At 44.6% G+C, this 21,150-nt stretch overlaps 1 protein-coding gene across 1 annotated transcript; it reads left to right on the forward strand.

The window, feature by feature from the left end:
• The first annotated feature begins 18 nt into the window (after positions 1 to 18).
• LOC102311811 lies at positions 19 to 15,498 on the forward strand. The gene is made up of 6 exons (XM_042217351.1): positions 19 to 674; positions 3,096 to 3,437; positions 3,604 to 3,702; positions 4,821 to 5,147; positions 7,893 to 8,218; positions 15,397 to 15,498. The coding sequence occupies exons 1-5, from the start codon at positions 638 to 640 to the stop codon at positions 8,135 to 8,137; spliced, it is 1,050 nt and encodes a 349-aa protein (XP_042073285.1). The 5' UTR covers positions 19 to 637; the 3' UTR covers positions 8,138 to 8,218; positions 15,397 to 15,498.
• The last annotated feature ends 5,652 nt before the right edge of the window (positions 15,499 to 21,150 follow it).

Raw genomic sequence — 21,150 nt, forward strand, 5'->3', positions numbered from 1 at the left:
AGAGGAGGCGTTCAGCTTCCTCATAGTTTCACACCTGCATGAAGCAGCCTCACCCTGACAGCTTCAAATCACTGTGTCAGCTGATCACTTCCTGTCCTGTGATTGGCTGAGCTTCAGGCCTTCTCTCAGTCAAACTGGAAACAGGGATTGAGACAGTGTGAGGGTTTGTGGAGTGCCACAGTGCTGTAATGAATACTGTAGTGGAAGAAGTTCTTTCACACTCTTCATCCTGGAGCTGCTTTATGTCCATGATCTGCATGGAAACACATCTATGGAGAGGAAATCCAGCTGCTGAGGGTCACATCTGCATCATTGTAGCTACAGTGGATGTTTCAGCGTCAGGACTGAAGGCGGAGCTTTGTGCGTGTCAGGGTGAGGCCGCAGCAGCCGCCTCCAACCGGAGCGCTCGGGCGTGAAACTAGGAGGAAAGCCGACGTCCTCCTCTTTCCTCAGAAGTGATCTGTGGCCGGCCGGACTTCATTCCACAGATGTGCTTTAACAAAGTGTGAAGCTGAACTCTGAGCTGTGACAGTGAAGCAGTGTGAGAGTGTCAGTAGATGATCAGCAGAGGAAAGTGAAGCTGCTGTGAGCTGATGTCCTGAAGGGCTTTTAAAGAGTCTCTGAGTTTGACAGGAACATGAAGATGTTTGTGGTGTTTGTGATCCTCCTGCACGGTAAGTACACCTTCCTCTCTCTGCTCTCATCATCAGCTTTTCTTTCATCTCTCTCTCTTTAATGTGTTGAAGTGCAGCAGGAGGAGATTTCCATCAAACACTGGATTCTGATTCAGATCAAACTAACAATCCAAAGCAGCAACTTTCAAATCTCTGGATTCTTCTTGGTGCCTTTCAGATGAGCTCATGTTACAATCAGCTGCTGTGTGTGTTGTTGTGTAGCTGAAGCTCTGACTCACATTTCATATGTGACCAAAGGAAACTTGGTGCTGTGTGACACACTTTAGATTCTCTGCTGCTGCTTTGAACTCTTCAAACTAAAGAGCCAAACTGATGATTGACTGTGCAGCTCTGACATGGCACCAAATGTCCCTGTTATCAGCTGCTGGATGGACGTTATCAGAGCTTTTTAGTGCCACACGGATCACCAGGAGCTCCTCCTCTGTCTGCAAACAGGCTCAGCAGCTCTGATCATTGGAGTCAGCACAGAGTGTGGAGACATCTAGTGGTCGTGGAGAGAAGTGCATGTAACGTGTGTGTGTTGTGTTAATCAGCATGAGTAGTTAGGGGGACGTGCCTCCCTGTGCCTGATGGGAGTCCTTGTAATTACCCAGCATGCTGTGCTGTGTGTTTCATTTCTAACACTGGTTTCACTGAAGAGCTTTCTGAGCTTCTTTCATTGATTGTGACCAACATACATGTTTGCTGTGGATCCACATCTGCTCTTCCTGCTGATGTCATGAAGCTGTTTGAGTGGTGAGCAGTCAAAGCAGCAGGTCCTAACAGGGACATAGCAGGATATTCCTGCCTGTAAATGAGCTGTAACTGCACATATGAGCACAGCTGGTCTGCATGTAGTGAACACAAATGCTGTGTCCAAATTTCGAGGCTGCATTTGTGGGCCGATTACATCACAGCGACGCGACGAAAGCTGTCCAAATTCGGTGTCCTTTTTTCAGTGTTCTATTTGTTCCTGAATAAATCGGTTTGAATGAGATTAAAATTATAGTTTTCACACGGCTGAATAAACGTCAAACAGAAAACTGATTAAACAAAAGTGTGAGATGGTAGAGAGTTTACGCCAGTGTCCTGTTATATTTTAGATAGCAAGGAGCAGACGGCTGAGTTTATTAAACTCGTATATCTATCTATCTATCTCAGATGCAGAGCCTTCAGTTTTCAGGCCCCTCAACTATGGAACCAGCTTCCAGGAGACACACTATCTCTACTTTTAAGATTAGGCTTCAAACTTTCCATAACAGCAGAGTGCAAGATGTAAGCAAGGCCATTGATAGAACACCATACCCAAGTGGCCAGCATATATAGCATACAGCAGTCCTTCCCAAATAGTGGGGCGCACCGAGGGGAACTTGCTTTTTTAGCCGTGCTAGAAAGTGTAATTGCACATTCACTGCAGTGAGTGCAGAGTTTTTTGCATGTGTGCAGACACAGTACAGAGCAGGAGATATGAAGTGCAGTAAACAAGCCCTCAAGAAAAATGAAAAAATGAAAAGAGAGGCAGAAATAATTAGACAAAAGTCTCCCAAAAACTAAGACAAGGAAATATGACCAAGCGTATGCAGCACTTGGCTTCACAGTAACAGAAAATAATTGAGACGCACTGACATACAATAACGCCTGTGCTGAGTATGGCCTGGAAGTCAAAATGGGAGACGCTCTCTAGGGTGGTAGAGAATGACCGAGCTAAGATCCTGTGGGACAGATGGACAAACTAGTGGTGGCTAACCAGCCGGACATAGTGGTGTTGGACAAGCAGAGGAAGACGGCTGTAGTGATCGATGTTGCAATACTGAATGACAGCAATATCAGGAAGAAGCAACACGAGAAGCTGGAGAAATACCAAGGGCTCAGAGAAGAGCTCGAGAGGATGTGGAGGGTGAAGGTAACGGTGGTCCCCGTGGTAATCGGAGCACTAGGTGCGGTGACTCCCAAGCTAGGCGAGTGGCTCCAGCAGATCCCGGGAATAACATCGGAGATCTCTGTCCAGAAGAGCGCAGTCCTGGGAACAGCTAAGATACTGCGCAGGACCCTCAAGCTCCCAGGCCTCTGGTAGAGGACCCGAGCTTGAAGGATAAAGAGACTTTTTGTAGGAAGAATGCAAAAATGCCAGGGCTCATTTTCCACCCCAGTCCAGCCCCGTTTTTATCTGACACATTTGAAGAAGTCCTCCAGTCCTCCCCCATCTCATGTGTGGACATGACTGGACTCTTTGATGATGTTTTTATTTTTTATTGTTTTTATTTGTCTGTCATACTATTCACTTTATTTGTTCAGGTTTTTAACTGTGTTTGTTAAAATGTTGAATGTTTCTGTCGTTCTGTCTCCTGGTTTCTGTAAATGTGTCTAAACTTGATCTTTACCTCAAAGTGACTCATGGAGTCTCTGTCTGTGTGTCCTCAGTTTCCCAGCATGCCTCAGCTGTGGAGTCATATGAGGGGGACTCGTTCATCCTGCTGTACTGTCAGTTTAACACTTTTCTACTAGACAACCCCACAGTGGTGTGGAGTCGCTCCGACCTCAGTCCTCCAACCGTCCACCAGCGTCAGCCTCAAGGAGACGAACTGAAAGATCAAAACCAGCGTTACAGCGGCCGAACATCCATGAAGACTGACGCTCTGGAAACTGGAGACCTCAGCCTGAACCTGACCAACCTCCAACTGTCTGACAGCGCCACCTACACCTGCTCCGTCAGAGACTTTGTAGGTGAACTGAGTCGGAGTGATGTACAGCTGCAGGTCAAAGGTCAGCAACAAACACCTGCTGTAGACACATCTGACATCACTCATATAAAACTTTATTATTTTAACACAGTCAGAATACATGTATTAGCTTTATGATTAAAGTATAGGCGTATTCATTATTAAATTCAGAGGTCAAAGGTCATGTTGTTCTTTGTGTTCCTCCACAGAACGGTTTCCATCCTGGGCCAAAGCTCTCCTGGTTCTCCTGGTTCTTCTTGTGGTTTCTGGAGGTCTTTTATTTCATTTCCGGCACTATTTCATGTCAGGTGAGTGTCTCCTACTACACTACCCATAATGCCGATGGTCAGCAGAAGTTCTGTGTTTCCAGCACTGTAAAAGACCCTCAGGGTGGCTGTAGCTCAGGAGGTCATCTGCTAATTGGAAGGTTGGTAGTTTGATCTCTGGCTGCTCCAGTCTGCATGTCAAATATCTTTGGGCAACATGCTAACCTCTGGTGCATCCATCAGAGTATGACTGTGTGTGAATGTTAGATAAAAAGCACGTCGCAACACATAGAAAAAGAATGTTTGTGTGAATGAGGCAAGTTGTACTAAGTGTTTGAGTGCTGAGAGTAGAAAAGTGCTCAATAAGAAGCAGCCCATTTACCAGCAGCAGTTTAAAATCAAGCACAACAACATTTTTACATTGTCGTCACTAAATTAATACACAGGTGTTCCTGTGACAGTGTTTGTCCTTCTTTGGGTTTTTAGTATTGTGCTGCACATGTAAAACAGATTCCCACACCAGAAAATTCACACTCAAAACATGCTGTGAATAAAAATGTGAGTGAAAGCTGCTGATTTGAATCTGAACCCTGAACATCAGCTGCTCCTTACAGCTGCAGACTCACTGGTGTTTAAGGTTTCAGAGTAAACATTAAATATAAGAACTGAATTCAAACATAGTCTACATACAAAGTTTACATGATATGAAGTACAGTGCACTTGTCCTGTTGTAGGATCATATATATAATATACATACACACATTAGATTATAGGACAACAAAACTGTAGTAAAATCTTTTGCTGCCAACAGAGGAAAAGATCAAGTAATGACGTTCCTTCTGACAATATGTTTTACTGATGTTCATCACAGAAACGCAAAGACGTTAGATGCTATTAAAAAACTTCCAGAGATTTGTTAAGTCAGTTAGAGGTGATTTTATGAATGCTGATCTCTGAATCTTAAAATGATCTGAAGTAGGCAAAGTTCACAGCACAAGTTACCATGGCGATGTACTGCGCTAAGAAATGAACAACCTTCATAGTGCAGAAAACTCAGGGTTTACCCTCAAATTACCTGGATAAGCCAGAATCCTGCTTTTTGTTGTACAGGCTTCAGATGTTGTTACTACAGCTCATGTTGTGCTTTGTTGTCCTCTCAGTCCCCTGGGTGGGGGTGGATTCAGGGGTGGAGTCTGTCCAGCTGATCTGCAAAACCACAGTTTGTCTGCCTAAAGATGCTAAAGTGGAGTGGAAGGATGCAAACAACAGGAAGGTCCACGTGTATGAGAACGGCTCTGACCAGCCTGAAGAACAGGACGATAAATACAAGAACCGAACAAAGATGAAGAGAAACTTACTGGAACCTGGAGACCTCAGTCTGACCCTGAAACACCCCACAGATGGAGACAACTCCACCTACACCTGCACCGTCTACAGCAGGGAGGGAAACATGCTGATGGAGAAACAAGTGGAGCTGAAAGTCAGAGGTCAGTGCTGTAGATACAGGTCAAAGGTCAGAGGTCAGACTCATGATGGTGGTTCAGTCTCAGTGGCTCCATCCAATAATGTTACAGTGTTAGCATGTCTGATGTTTGTGGCTGTTTTGGTTTTTATTTGATTTCCAGCCAAATGTAAAAGCTTCAGCAGATGAACTGTAGGAGCAAAGTTCATGTGTGAGACTTCATCTGAAAGGTAACATCTTCTAGTTTCTGAACATGTGTTTGTTTAGCATGTGGCTGAAACACAGGCTAAGCTAAGTCAGCTCCAATCTCAGTAACAACCTTCTTTGGTCCTCATCTATAATCAGTCATATCTGAGTCACAATAACTAGAAGATGATTTCTAGCAGAAGTGTGAACATCTCCACATCCTTTCTCCATGTTATCATCCAAAGCTGTGTGAAGTTTCAGAGCTCTGCAGCTAACAGAGACTTTCAGTTTGCTGCTCTCTTCCTCTGACAGCTCCATTCTTAGGGAGCGTTAGTTCTCTGTTTCACTTTATTCCACTTATTGACTATGTGCACGTTAGCATATGCTACTTCCGGTGTGGAAACTCCTGTGGGGAGCTTTGTTTCCGGTGTCCTATTCGCGCCTGTTTACGGTCCAAAACAAGTTAAGCAAATGAATGAATCAAGCGGCGATTTACATTTCTATAGATGTCTTGGGCATTTACCCAATATATCTGTAAATGATGTTCATCGACTTGTCGATATTTTTCCCCCGCGCCTCAGAGCAAAAGAGAAAAGGGATTCAAATGTTATATTTCTCAGCTGTCCCTCGTTTATCGCGGGTGTTATGTTCTAAAAATAACCAGCGATAGGTGAAATCAAGTAGCCAATTTTATTTTTTGACGGTGCAAAACGTTTCGTGGACATCGTGGACATACAGTACTGCACTTCAGAGTCACACTGCTAGCGATCGATGCAGCGATTCTGTACTGTACAGGAGAGACGTCACGGAGGAGATCGTCTGCAGCGATCAGGACGCAGGACACAATGTGACGTAAAAAAAAAGCATGCAAACTTGCACTAAAAAATCCGTGAAACAGCGAGGTGAAAGGTGAACCGCGTTATAGCGAGGGACCGCTGTAATTTTGAAGGTAAGTCACAACATACCCTTCGTACATACTAATGTATAGAAACCGTTACCAGCAATCATTCATTTTTTGTGTGGCTTTTTTTCACGGTTTGTTAACATGCTGTGTAGGTGTGTACTTGACTAGCTGATATCGACATAACGGGAAACATCTGGTTTGACTATTCTTCACCTGTAGTTTGAATGCTGAACATTTGCCTGTTTAAATCATAAGACCAGTCACTATACAGAGATGTGCTTCTGAATGTGGACGATGTGTCTTCTGCTTGCAGTTCTGCTTGTGTTGAGTGATGTAAACAACTGATCGATCTAAACGCTTTAAACGTCAAAATTGATCATTAGATTTTTTATGACACAACAGCGGTGAGTGTTCCCACCTTCTGCTCTTTGTAACTTAACGCAATCTTTCCGTTTTCGAGTTTTGGACATGATTTTGGAGTATATCTTCGCAGTAGCGATTGACCGCAAAGTAAAGCTACCGGAAATGCACAACCCCACATCCGGTCTCAAACCAGGAAGTTAGCATTGTCTCGTGCACATAGTCAATTCAGTCTGATGTTCTCTGATCTGTTTCTCTTGTTTAGTGTCTTAAAGGCTGCCAGTGCCTCTCTTTGCTGTAACCAACCTTTCTCTTTATTTCTGAGCTTTTTAAGGACTTTAACTGATGCATCAACCTTTGAAAATGGAAAGAAATCAGTCAGATTCATGGCTGCATCACAGTGTCACATGTAGTTCTCCACATCAGCTGGATTATATCTATAGCAGCAAACAGCAGCTGATGCACAAATCTTTGTCTGTGTGAATAAAGTTGGATCAGTTCAAACAGTTTGTTGCTCTGCTTGAAAGCAGCAGTTTTTCTAATGCACCACCTTCATGTTTCCTTCATATTTGAATCCCCCTGTAGATGCTGACAGGTAACCATGTCACACAGAGCTCAAGCCTTTGAATCCAGCTGTGACTGTTGATTTTCTATTGAATGGACTTTTTCAAATCCAGCTGTAGGCCTGTGTTTGTGAGCTCATTAACAGCTGTTTGTTTAGAGAGACGTGGTCCTCACAGGACAGCCACTACAAACATATGATTTTATAGAATATGATGCATTACTGCAGATTCAACACAATAGAAAGGATTTGAAATGAGCTCAGCCTTAAACATGTGCAGCAGTAATATTGATCCACAGACACTGATGGGAACATTTTTCTGCACAATAAGTACTTTGACTTTTCATACTTTATGTACAATTTGCCAGTACTGCAGTTTAGTGTGTAGTGAGGTGTTTTCATGGTGTTTTCTTGGTGCTTTTACTAAAGGAAGCTTCTATCAAATTCTTCCACATGTTGTCAAACTGAGCTGTGTGATGAAGTGAGTGTGACAGAAACACTCAGACTGTGTTTCTCTGCTTCATCAAGTCAAATCTGGTCCTCAGAGACTGAATAAAGTCCTGTCCCACTAACAGCAGCTCCAACAGTCTGTTCACTGCTTTCTTCCTGTCAGTCTTCATCTTTCTGCTGCGTCTCCTCTTCACACTGACCACTTTCTATCTAACAGTGAGCTCCCAGTGAAGCAGCAGCATTCAGCCTGTTAGAGGCAACACAAATGTCTCCATCCAAGCTCATGTTGTGCTTTGTTGTCCTCTCAGTCCCCCAGGTGGAGGTGGATTCAGGGGTGGAGTCTGTCCAGCTGCCCTTCAACACCACACTTCACCTGCCTGAAGACGCTAAAGTGGAGTGGATGGACAAAATCAACAGGAAGGTCCACGTGTATGAGAACGGCTCTGACCAGCCTGAAGAACAGCACCAGGTTTACAGAGACCGAACGAAGATGAATGAAGACCTGCTGAAAACTGGAGACCTCAGTCTGACCCTGAAACACCCCACAGACTAGAGACCAGGACCTACACCTGCACCGTCTACAGCAGGGAGGGAAACATCCTGCTGAAGAGAAAGGTGGAGCTGAAAGTCAGAGGTCAGTGCTGTAGATACAGGTCAAAGGTCAGAGGTCATGCAGGAGTTTATTCTCTAAAAGCTTTTAGTTTGAATCTATTTTCAGTTCATTCAAATAAAATAAATTCTTTGATGTTTTGATCTAAAAGCCAAAAATGTCAGGCGGAGCAACTGTGTGTTTAAATGAACTAAGAAGACCATTAAAATGATCCTACCTTCAAAATAAAAGCCTCTGGCATGATGTGAGTTTGGATCAAATCAATAGTTTTGTTAGTTTAGTCCAAATCAATGTAAATGTATAAATATCAATAGTTTTAAAGCTGCTGAGATCATTCAAACACTTTGATCCAGTCATTTGGATGTTGTCACATGTCAGGGTGGAGCAGCCATAAATACGAGGCTTTTATTGTGAAAATGCTGAGTGTGATGATCCAGAGGAGCCCATGGGGTGTTTGTGGCTGGATGCAAAGGTTTGTAGCTCTCCTTGTAAAGAGAAACAGCTTGAAGCTACAGAGGAGCGTCTGCAGAAGAAGACAGGGGAAAGAGGAAGAAGCTGAGGCCGCTGGAGAAAAGACAGGAAAAGGAAATCAGCTTCATTTGTTGGAGGCCGTTTGTTCATCACACTGAAATATTCCCACTTTAGAGACAGGAAACAAAGTGAAGTGTGGATTGATGTTTGTCTCCATGATTTGGGCCCTGGAGTCATTTCTTCATCTCCCACTTTAAGACATATTAATGTCAGCCTCACACGTCCCACAGTGGACACATTTCTATTTCTAGATGATATTTGGAGGATGCTCATGTGTTTCTCTGCTGTCACAGCTCTTTGTGATATTTGAGCGCAGCTGTAATGTTTGTGTGGTTAAAGCCACCAGACTCCACTGACAAAAACTCTCATTTTAGCCGGAGAACACGGGGCTGCTGTGGGACTTTGTGTTTGCAAAGGTTTCTATTGGAGGCATGTTTGCCTTTATTATATAGGTGCAGAGAGTAGACAGGAAAGTGGGGAGAGAGTGAGGGACACACAGGCACCTGTAGTAAGCCCCGCCTTCAGCCCACCTGCTCAGCCAGGTGAGCTATAGCGCTGCTTTAACATGTTGGTGTGATTGAGAGTGAATGAAAGTGAGTGATGGAGGCAGCAGGAAACTAACAGGCTGTTTGTTCTGAGAGGTCACATGACTGTTGTTCTCAGCAGAGTCTGATGATTTGATGAGACCATGAGAGCGGCTTCAGTTCCTCATCAGAAAGAGTCTGACAGAAGCTCCTCCCTCTGTACCCCAGTAGACTTCTATTAGACTGCTCCAGATTCCTGAGAGTTCACACAGAAAACTTTACAAACAGCCAAAGAAAAACTATTGAAAAGCTTCAAGATCACAAAGAGCTCTTTCACAGCACATATGAGCCATTAAGAAGTGCACATTTGTGTTTCCCACAGTCCATCATCCAATAATATCAAAGGACAAACTGTGAGGTAAAAAGCCTTCAGCTCTTTTTGAAGGAAGCAAAAAGACTTTGGTCCTGAGAGATGGTTCAAAACACAACTCAGACCTACCAAAGTATTATTTGTGCCAAACACATGAAGCCTTCAACTTTGTATGTGTCCAGTCAGTGTGGCAATAGAAGTCACTGTGAGGATTTTCAATGTGCTGTCAAAGAGCATCCAAACAATCAGGTGAGGATGAAGAGAATTAGTGTGGATGGACAGAAAATCCATATCCAGTGTGATTTAGGAGCAGCTCATATATAATGAGTGAAATGAAAGAAGAGCACAGACAGGAAGAACATGAGTGAGCAGACATTTTGGAGCTGCTGATCCACACAGGGCTGGATGGAAGGAGTGGGAGTCCATGATGGCTCAAAGTCTCTGATCTAACTCTTCCTGAGCCTCTCCCCCTGCCTCCTCTTTGGATCTTCTCCTCCTCTTCTTCCTTATCTGCCTCCTCCACCACTGCTCTCTCCTCCCTCATCTCCTCCTCAGCTGAACTGAAGTCAGGGCTGTAACATGAGGAAACGTGCAGAAATGACTGAGTCAGCATGTTGTTGAAGTGAGTTGAGTGATGGTGAGCAGATTAGATGTGCGAGCCTCCCTGTAGAGAAAAGCAGATCTTCTCCAGAGTTTCCCACCTCATGTTTTCCTGTGTCACAGCTGATTGTCACATCCTGGCTGTCACTAAATGAGTGGTCCAAAGGTGGAAGGAGGAGCACAGTTAGATTGTTCACCTCCTAACCTGTGAAATCAACCAGCTGAATGAAAAACACTGTGATCCTATGAGCTGCTATCAGGGCTGCTCCATTCTCAGGATTCTCATCTGGATGATTGAAGCAGATTATTGATGAAGTCAGCAAACAGCTTTCAAAATGGCTCTTTTTCCAGGGGAACTCCCTGAAATGTAAATCTCATTGGAATGAAGAAGAAGTCCAAAGGCGTGGTTAGGCCCAGACTTGTGGCTGTTTTCAATGTAAAGCCCATGTTGCAGGCAGCTGCTGCTCCTTACTGGCCCACAGCCTCCACTGATGGATGTGTCAGCTCACTTGTACTGTAGCCACGGGGAGAGCGATGGTGAAGCTGACAACCAGAGGTGTAGTGCTATTTGTTGAAGTAGCCCAGCTGTGCCATGGAAGCACAAGTTTCCAGAGATGATTGGACTGTGAGCAGAAATGATCCATGTTGGACTGAATTGAAGAACAGATCATAAAGTCCTCTGTGTGCCCAGCCCGTCTGTCTGAGCATCTTCATCAGTGTGCAGCTGATCTACAGCTAATGTGCTGATTGATGAGCAGCCTGTTCATGGTGATGATGAGAAACAGATTGGATTCAAAGCACAAATGAGTGAAAAAGGAGCAGCAGCCATGATAGAGCGAGTCCTCTGCTGACAGAAATAGTGGAGTGAAGGATTTGTGCAGCGTTTCTCTGTGAAAACAGCTGATTCAGATCAATGAGAGGAGGATGAAGGAGAAGCAGCATGTTTCTGATAGAAGCATCACTGCTGTGCTACAAACTGCTGGGACTGTGTGTGAATGTGTGACGGCTCAGCTGGAGGCAGGATTGGTCCAGAGGAGAGCTGCTTTATTCCAGACTAACTCTTCTAGAAAGCTGACATCTGTGTGGAACAGCTGACCTGCACCATGTGGAAAAGAACAGCAACATGATTCAGCGTCAGATCCTGACACATCCACGGATTCATCCCGTTACAGGAACTGTGCCACACGTGGCCTCTGTTTGTTCTGCATTGATGCTGCAGGGATTTCTTCAAGTCACTATAATATAGTGTCAGATGGACACATGAAGCTAACACGGCACATCTTTGTGAGTCTGCAGCATGTTGACACACATGTCAGTGTTGTACAGATCTGAGAGCAGCACAAACAAACTCCATCAAAGTGATTTGTGCTGTTGCAGAGCTGTGTGACTGCATTTGTCTTCATTATGGACACATTTCTACAAATGGGACTAAACATGTGACCCTCTGCACATCCATGGCTCAACAGTGCACCCATTGGCTGGATGCAGCTTGTATTGTGGCTCCTCCCCCTTAGCTTCAGGTCAGTTTAGCTGTGTTTCCTCCAAATCCCAGAATTCCTGAGGAGCAGGAATATGTGGGGCTGGGCTCTAAACACTCAGGGTGAGGACTGAGTGAAGAGCTACAGGACAAAGTTTCAGCGCTGCGCTCACAGCTTTGAGACGTCCAATCAGCAACTGGTCCTGATAACATCTCCCCTCTCCTTCCACATACATGAAGACTGCTAGAAGCAGCTATCAGCCACATCAGGCTCACATCATGCTTGCTATTAAACATGCTGCAGTCTGCAGTAAACTCCCTGCCACAAAGCTTTGAGTCTCCTCCAAATGCACCTGTAACAAGGTGACCTGCAGAAATAACTGTGTCCACGGGCAGAGTCACCAACACTCTGCACCAGAGCTAAACCTGCTTTGGAGCTAAAAAGCTGCTGTCAGGGTTTCCTGCAGAGCTTCAAATGTGGAGACTGAAAGCTGTGGACAGTTTCTGTGGCTGGATTATTTCATATGTGTTTGTTTCACTTTCAAAGGAAAGTGTTGGAATAAATCAGGTGTGTGACGCACACTTTACTGCAGATTGTTCTCAATGTAACACAAACAGCAATCAGAATGTGATTGATCCTGATGTGCTTGTTGCTTCTAGCAGTGTTGATGTATTTGCACAGAGAGGGGGAGATGTTATCAGAGTGTGTAAGTGATCAGATCTGATGCTGAATCATGTTCATGTACAGTCAGCTGATCCTCACAGTTCAGTTTGTAATCATGCAGCTCTCCTCTGATAAATCCTGAGCTCCACCTGAGTCTCAGTCCTCAGGACCTCACACAGTCCCAGCAGCTTCTATCAGCAGAGTTCTCCCTGATATCACAAACATATTGATCCTCCTTCAGCCTCCTCTCATTCATCTGTTTCCACAGAGAAACTCATCAGTGAAACCTGAGCTTACTGTGGATTATTCTGGTGGCTCCATCACTCTCTGCCTCACACGCCCTCATCTGCTGCTTTCCTCTGATTGGCTGCTCTGACAGAGTCATGATTGGCTGCATGTTTGTATAGAAAGCAGCACGTTGCTGGTAGATCAGCCATCAGCTCATGTTTGTGACTGCAGCATGGCACCAGTTTGCTCCTCGTGTTTCAGTCCCAGACTGACCTGCAGCTCTTTAGTAAATTCAGACAGCAGCTTTGTAACTGTTAGTAAATCTGACCATGAATATCATTATGACACCTCTGACCACTCATTCTGTCTTTATTGGCTTTCATACATGAAACACGCTTAAAGTCACCATTGAATCTAAACTGGATGAAAGCAGCTGTGAGTCACTGCAGCAGCTCTGTGCCAACAACCAACCAACACCTGGGTGGAGTCCCAGCTGAAGCTGAGAGACACTCAGAGATCAGCAGAGCACGTATGGAAGCGCAAGACGTACACAAGCTATGTTGAGCTTAGGATATGGCAAGTCTCGTATCGCAGCGATAACTGAGAGAGGTTCAGAGGGGTGAAGCACCTGTAAAAAGGGCTTGATGTTCAAACCGTATGAGAAAACTAGACCTGTAAGAAGCGGATTGTAAACCGCAATAAAGGAAAGTTAGCAAGAATAAACAAGTTGCGACTGAAGCAATGTCCAAAGATAGTTCATCTCAGCCTGTAGCGTTCCATCTGCGTCTATGTTACTCGTCACGCAGCAAACTGGCACACCAATTACAGACTGCGAATGTTGAGCGGCTCTGTGATCTGTCTTTTCATATTTGGGAGCTCAGCAGGTCCAGTGATCAAATGGGTTGATGAGGACGCTTCAGAAGCAACAGACAGTGTAAAGTGCTTAAAGGAACTTGAGCTGATTGTAGTAGATGGGGCGATCTGTATGCTTGCACACTTCTTAGTATTCTGGGCAAGACGAGGTTCAATTGGAAGCAAGCGAGTGGGCAGTTGTGAATCAGATGCCTGCATCAGACTTCCAACTTAAAGCAAGTGAACTTCAGTGGATGGACATCATGAATACACATGCTATGAGCTGATGCGTTATCAGTGGATGTGCCAGCAGTCCTTCGCTCCTCCACAGCTTGCACAAGAACGATCCGTAGTATGTTGGGTACGGGACATCAAGAAAAATCGGAGCTGCTCGTTAGGTTCTCCATTCTCATGCTCAGAACAGTATTAAGTGAAAGTTCTCACTGAGTGGTAATCGATGAGAACTGCAGATTAAGGCATGAGCTCAAAGGACCTGGGGGCATACGATATGTAACAGGAGGATAGCGCCCGTCACTGTTCATGTGAGCAGTCGTTCATGCTTTCATCTTGATGCGAGCTGAGATACCTCTTCGTTCTTCTGCCTCGGCATTCTTCAGCTGAATGTCTTGTGTCGCAGCAGACAGTTTAGTGATCTAAGGGCAGAATCTGATTAAGGGTTAGATAGAGTTTGTGTGTGAGGGGAGACACCAGTGTGTGACACGAGAAGATGTCTCCTGCTTCCCATGAAAAAGAAGTTGCGTCAAGCCTAGGCTAGCTGTTTGGATGATCACTTAAAATGATTAACAGAACCCAGTGATCGGAGACCGACACCGCCAAACGCCTAGTTCATACGAGCCCACAGTAGTGGACCACGTGTTGAAGCCCAATGATTTACACTAGACACTCATCGAGTGAGGCTCCTGCTTAATCACAGCGACTGATCCACAAAGAACCTGAGCGAAACATCTAAGTTCAGTCAATCTGATGGGTTAGAGTGGGAGTCTGACGATATGGAGTCGTTGTCACACTGTAACAAGCAGCATCAAGACTACCGTTCGGCCACCTAAGGGGGAGCATTTGAGGATTGTCTAAAATGTCCCAGAGCGTCGGGCCGGGAAAAGACAGAGCGCACGCCTCCTTTATTGTGAAATTCCTCACCATGGTAACTGAACACATCAGCTGGTCTGCAGCAGGTTCAGAGTTTGAGGCTCAAAGTGTCCCATTTTCACTGATTGTTTCCCGACGACATGCTTCACGTGTGATATGGATCCTCTGCTGAAGGAATCTGCTTTCTATCCACAACCTGTTGATCCGTGTCTGACTAACAGCAGCGCAGGAAGCCCTGCAGTTACAGAGAAACTGTCTGAGTCGCATTGTTGCTGCAGTTTACCTGCAACTGCTGTGAAGAAAAAGTCTCACTGTGTTTGTGTTTGGTCCTAATCTGCTGCCTGTCTGTTTGACATGCTGGATTTCCAGCTGATAGATGACAGATTAGAAACTGATCAGTCTATTGATCACACAATATTCCATCAATAGAACTGATTTGACTTTGATTTGTGTAACAAAGTGATTTCCACGTCTCCTTCATGATGTGACAGTGTCAGAGCTGAATGCACTTGTAGAGTATCATGTTTTTATGGCTCACATTTAAAGTGTTGCAGCTCTAATGTACAGCTGTCATATTAGAAATAGAAGCAGCTCTGATTTTAGTGCTCAAAGAAATCTATGAAGTGATGAATTCACACATGAACAGTTTTCTGCAGCGTTCCTCTCGGCCTTATTTGCAGCTCCACTCTTGTTTTTGCTCTAATAATTATTTCTCTCCATGAGCTGTTTCTCTGCCTGAAGGAGGCGCCACTCCATCGCTTCATTTAGTGCAGAACAAGAGTCACATGATGCTGCTCTGAACACCAATCACACTTTGTACAGCTCATGTTGTGTTTGTTGTCCTCTCAGTGTGTCAGGTGGAGGTGGAGGAGGGGGCGGAGTCTGTCCAGCTGCCCTTCAAAACCACACAAAACCTGCCTGAAGATGCTAGAGTGGAGTGGGGACGCTATGCAACAGCTGTAAACCGTATGATAATGGTTACCAGCCTGTATAAACAGCACCAGGTTTTACAGAGACCGAACGAAGATAAATAAGACCTGCTGAAAACTGGAGACCTCAGTCTGACCCTGAAACAGCCCACAGAGAGAGACAGTGGAGAATAATGGTGTGTAGTCTGGAGAATGGAGCATCATGAGAAGACAAAACAGTGCAGCTCAAAGTCAAAGTTTGTTTTGTTTGTGGGTGGGTTGTGGTGTTGTTGTGTTGTTGGTTGTGTGTGTGTTGCGGGGTCGCTGGGTGTGTGTGTGTGTGTGTGTGTGTTTTACTGTGTGTGTGTGTGTGTGTGTGTGTGTGTGTGTCTCTGACTGTCTTGTGTCTCCTCTGCAGGGAGAGTTCAGGTCCAGGATCAAACAGGGGACATCAGGAACAGAAGCAGCTCCATTGATCCGACTCCTCTGATGGCTGATCAATCAGTTTGATCTGTGTGTTCTTTGATTATTGATCAGTGATGTCAGAGTGGAGTCAGTGTGATGTTGTTGTTGTGTGTTTGAGACTTTTAGTGTCCATGAAGGTCTCTGCTGCCGTAGATCCTCTGAACTGTGACAGAGGTCTCACTCTGGAGGAAACTCTCAGCACTTTCCAGCAGCTCCTCCATCATGGAGGACGTTCCCTCACTGTAACAGGTGGAGGAGAGAGGAGAGGAAGCACAGGTGGATCCTCTGAGGAAGAGGAGCGTCCTACAAACCACATGATCACATGACCAGAGGACAAGCATGTGCAGAAACACATTAAAGTCAGCCTGTAAACACGTTTGTGTAAATTCTAGTCGTGTTTTTCTGTCACATTCAAATAAAAGCAGAGAAAGCAGAACAAATGCTGAAGCTGTCTGTGTGAAATAAAGGAGTTACAGCACAACCCACCCAAACACAACACTCACACCACCCACCACTACACACACACACCTCACCAACACTCAACACCACCACACACAACCACTCAACACCAACTCACAAACACCCACACACACATCACACACACACGCACACACACACACACACACACACACACACTCACACACACACACACACACACACACACACACACACACACATCTGTCTCCAGCAGCTGTCTGAGCTGCAGTCTGTATTGTGTGTGTAATATCTTCATGTTTCTAATATTACAGTTTTATCTTCAGGTGTAAAATCAGCTGCTCTGCTGTCTTCTCTCCTGATCCTGTGTGATTGATTCGATCCTGCAAACGCCACAAATTTCATTCCAGCTTTGATTTGAAAGCCAGCGAGTAAAAGGATCAGCGATAGTTTTCAGAGCGATGCCAAAGCTTGGGTTCCTCTCCTACAGCAGCTTTTCTTTCTTTCTCTCCCTGTGAAATACAGCAGCTGGACCTTTAGCTGCAACACACTGTGAGACAAACTGCACACAAACAGTTTGTGTGTTTGCTGATGTTTGTTGAGCTGATAGAAACGCTGCATTTGAAATTAGCTGACACTTCAAAAACGTTCCTCCCTTTATGCTCGCTGCTCTTCAGCAGGGCTAGCTAGATGCTAAAGTAGCGCTAACACAACTTACCTGCAGTCGTTCAGCTGTCGTCCCAAAAACATCTCAAATAAAAACATGGCCCACTTTAAGCCCTGACTGTGACTCACAGTTTGACTCTTTGGTCTCTTTTATGTGATTAATGAATGAACAGGATTTCCTTTCATGTGTTTCTGTTCAGGCTCAAATCGCTTTGATGTTTGACGGCTCGCACTGATGGAATAATAACTCCCCTCAAATGTGTTAAAGCTAAAGTAACCAGCCTGTTTGAACATGTAAGGAGTAGAAAGTACAGATACCTGTAAATCCTACTGAAGTACAGTAACAGAGTATTTGTACTTAGTTACTTCCCACCTCTGGCCCTACCGTTTTATCCCATATGACTAAAGCCAGGTAGGGGCTGGCTGGATTCAGCAGAGCAAACATCTAATGTAGTCGTGGGCTCACAAGTTTCTCTCTGAGTGCTGTCATGGTGTAGTTGCCATGGTGACACAAGGTTTGGCCCTGACCAAAGCGCTCGGCACAGACATGGTAGAGAAGGCCGTCACTAAACGATGGAGGCGGGGAAGCGAGACTCAGAGGGGTGAGGTATCCTGGTGTTACTGAGGAGAACTCTGCTCTCTCTTTCTAGTCCCTGTTATTTACTCACACTGTCCCATTTAAAGCAGCTGAATCCTCTGTGATGCTGTTCACACTAATATGGTTGGATCACGCTCACACTGACTCTGACTGTCAGCTCACTCTTGAACACACTGAGTTTCTGGGAGTCTGGCAGGTATAAGACCCTCTTCAGGAACTGACTCAAAGAAGAAAAAGTGGATGTTTTCATTTGATCGTCATTTTTCACTGGACGTGGGTGAAACTCCTGGATATCAAAGACATCCTGAGGATCACTGAAGTTAAACGGCTGAAAGTTTAAAGAGAATTGTAAAATGATAAGATGATGATTGACTCATAAGATTATCTGACAGGTCCTTAAAGTGGCCCCTTGGTGGAGCTCAGCAGGACGACAGGTGGCTGTGAGCTCATTTTAAAATCATCATAGAATAAACAGAAACATTAGCAGATGACGTTTGAAGGCTTTACATGTGTTGGATATGAATGTTTGGAGCCCAGATCATCATTGGTCTGGTTTCAGTGTGGATGCTTTTCTCCATGTTGGCCTGAGGGTGGTGCTGTTTAGCCTGTGCTGAGTATTTGTCACTATGCTGTGGGTGGAGTCAGTGATTGGCTGAAGGTGCCTTCTTTAAAGCGGGAACACTGGCTCAGCTTTCCTACCTCCTTCCTCCCAGCTGCACCACGCTGCATCAACAAGTGATTGTCTGTGTGTGGAAGAGTGATGCCATTGTACACACTGTAAATATCTTCTTCAGCTGTGTGGGTGGAGAAGCTTTTCTGTCAGGGAGGCGGTGTCCTTCTCACCTTCAGACATGAGATTAGAAAGAGAGAGAGTTCAGATCACAGTGCAGATATGAATGAATGAATCCGTGCTCGTCCTCACGGCTCCTGCATGCTTTTAAAAAAGTGTGTGTTCAGCTCTGATCTCCAATCTGTTCTTTTCTCTCTTTGTTTCCTGGGTTCATGATCATCATCACACCGTCTGAGGCTCCTAAATATCCACGTTTGCTTGTTTCACTTTCACACTCTGGGAGTCAAAGATGTTTCAGCTCCAAACTCACTGAGAGCTCCTCGTGCCCACCACGTGACCACAAACATCTTTGTGCTCACGTGCTGCTCGTGTCTGAGACGCTTTAGTTTGAAGGAGACAAACTGCAGACGCAGCATTTCCTGTTCCTGAGTGTAAACCTGAGCATTTAAAATGAGCTCCACAGGGAAGCTGTAGGTGACAGAGATGCTCACAGACTCACTGACGTTACAGTCTGTCAGCATCACGCAGTATCACAGACACACGGGAAGATTTAGTGCAAGTGCTGAGAGACACACAGCAGACATGTTGACTGGAAACATGTCAGACTGAAATAAAGCAGAAGCACATGTTAGCACATGCTAATATGATGTGGATGTGTTTAGTGTGGGAGCAGGACTCACCTGAGACACACCTGTGTGGATGCTGCTGCTTCCTGCTGTGTGCTGCTCTTTCTGCTGATTCAGCTTCTTCATCACGTCTGAGGCTCTGTCACAGTTTGTTTGTTAGTATCATCATGGACACAACACAAGCACATCTATGTGACATTTCCTATGATTGTGATTGATGTGGATGTAGAACATGTCACTATCTCATTGTTTAATAAAGTAAATGTTCCATTAGAAACACAGACAGTAGAATTATAAACAGAGTTTGAAACACGAGACATTTGATGGAAGTTTGACCTTATTTGACCTTGAAGAGCTCAGAGCTCCAAAATGGCTCTAAAGAGCATTATTAGCACTTTGACCTTCAGATCCATTGTATTATTATGTTTGATTCATTGATATTCTCTGAGATGTCCTTTCTAATGTGTGTCACACTGTTGAACAGTTTCTAAAATGTCCATAGTTTCCTTTATAAAGCAGTGCTCATGGAGAGTCCTGTATTAGAGGATGATGGTGGAGCAGACAGTCCATGGATCAGTTGAAGTTGCTGTCCTGTTGGAGGGATCAGATGTTTGAGGGTCTGAGATGTTTGATCCTCTCTACACTCTGAGCTCTGAACATCCAGAGAACTGCAGGCACATTTAAGGCAGTCCAGAAAGGTTTGTTGGACTTGGAGAACCAAAGTGTTTCCTGTAACAGACTCTTAGTGTTTGACTGAAGATGATCAGACTGTCATAGAGAGACTGTGGGCATCAAAGTCAGACTCGGCTTATTATTTTAATGTGTTTCAGTTACAGTTTGGTTCAATCAGCAGAACTACTCTGCTAGATTTAGGTTAGTTTAATAAAGTTTGGGGTTAAAGTCGACTCTTTCACAGGTGAAACCATGACTTAGTACAGTTTGTTCTTTAGTATAAACCATAAAGACAAATTTCATACATATCAAACTTACTTAACCCTCAATAGTAACTGACTCATCTCATACTTTACACACCCACTCTGTGTCTGTCATCAGTGGATTCACTGTTTCTCAGGTTTCAGTTAAAAGTTCACATTCTTTGTTCATGAGTCACAGAGAGTCACATGATGTCACAAAAGCCTGATTGGTCAGTTTGAGTGGAGTCCTGGACCAACATTAATTAGTAATTAAAAATCAGTGACCCGAATAAAATATGGAATATGTAAAGGAATGGAGACACATCAGTCTGTATGGACCTCCTGCTCTCATCACTGCACAGTTTTGCTGTTGACTGTGTTTTTTATTGTTTGTTGTCTTATGTTTGGAATTCAGAAATGTTCTCTGCCCTCAGTTTATCAAAACCTGTCTGTTGTTAAACTGATTTTTTGTGTGTGTAAACCAGAGTTTTTTTTAATACATTCTTATGTACAGTTATTAGCAAACTGTAATATAATGTCAAGACAGAGCCTCCCTTTGGTTAAAGAGGAAATGAAACCCTACATGTACTAACCACAGTTTACAGCATGAAGCCCACTCTAAACATGTGTGACTCTTTAAAACTGATGTTGCATGTTAAGCTGTGTGGATTTATTCCACAAGTCCACAGCACCATGTTAGCTTCTGTTCCTCTGCAATGACTTCATCCTTTGTTTCTGTGTTTGTGTTCATCGTGCTGCAGAAAGCTTGTAGAGGAGAGCTGCCGTGTTAGTGTGAGCAGCAGCTTCTCCTGCTCGTTGTTGTGGAGTTGCTGGCAGGTTAGTTACAGGTTGGTGATGTTGCTGTGGTCTAGTAGTTGGTAGTTCCTGGTGGTTCATGATTGAATTTAGGGAGCTTCAGTTTGTAGTTTAGGTCTCGGCTCTGCATGAAGTCACTTTATGGTTTCATTCCAAACTGAGACAATAAACTGTCTCCTCATATTTACCAGCTCCTCTCTGTCACTGCCCTCATCCTCACACACACCTGGGAATGTGACAACATACACATGTAAGCTGTGTCCCAATTCAGGGGCTGCACACTTTGGAGCGCGTGGCCTTCACGGTCTATCTGGGCCAGGTACTCCAAAGAGCGAACAGGGTGGAAGTGCGAGGCTCTGAAACAGAGGCGGAGCCAGACATTTGA

The sequence above is a fragment of the Haplochromis burtoni genome, unplaced genomic scaffold (genome assembly GCF_018398535.1).
Source record: "Haplochromis burtoni strain Fernald_Lab_line unplaced genomic scaffold, NCSU_Asbu1 Contig_1849, whole genome shotgun sequence".
Taxonomy (NCBI): Eukaryota; Metazoa; Chordata; class Actinopteri; order Cichliformes; family Cichlidae; genus Haplochromis; species Haplochromis burtoni.

Bases quoted from the DNA above. Each gene is read 5' to 3' on its own strand.
- LOC102311811 (XM_042217351.1), top strand. From the start codon at position 638: ATGAAGATGTTTGTGGTGTTTGTGATCCTCCTGCACG. The intron at 675-3,095 runs GTAAGTACACCT...GTGTGTCCTCAG, and splicing joins GTTTGTGATCCTCCTGCACG to TTTCCCAGCATGCCTCAGCT. The intron at 3,438-3,603 runs GTCAGCAACAAA...GTTCCTCCACAG, and splicing joins TGTACAGCTGCAGGTCAAAG to AACGGTTTCCATCCTGGGCC.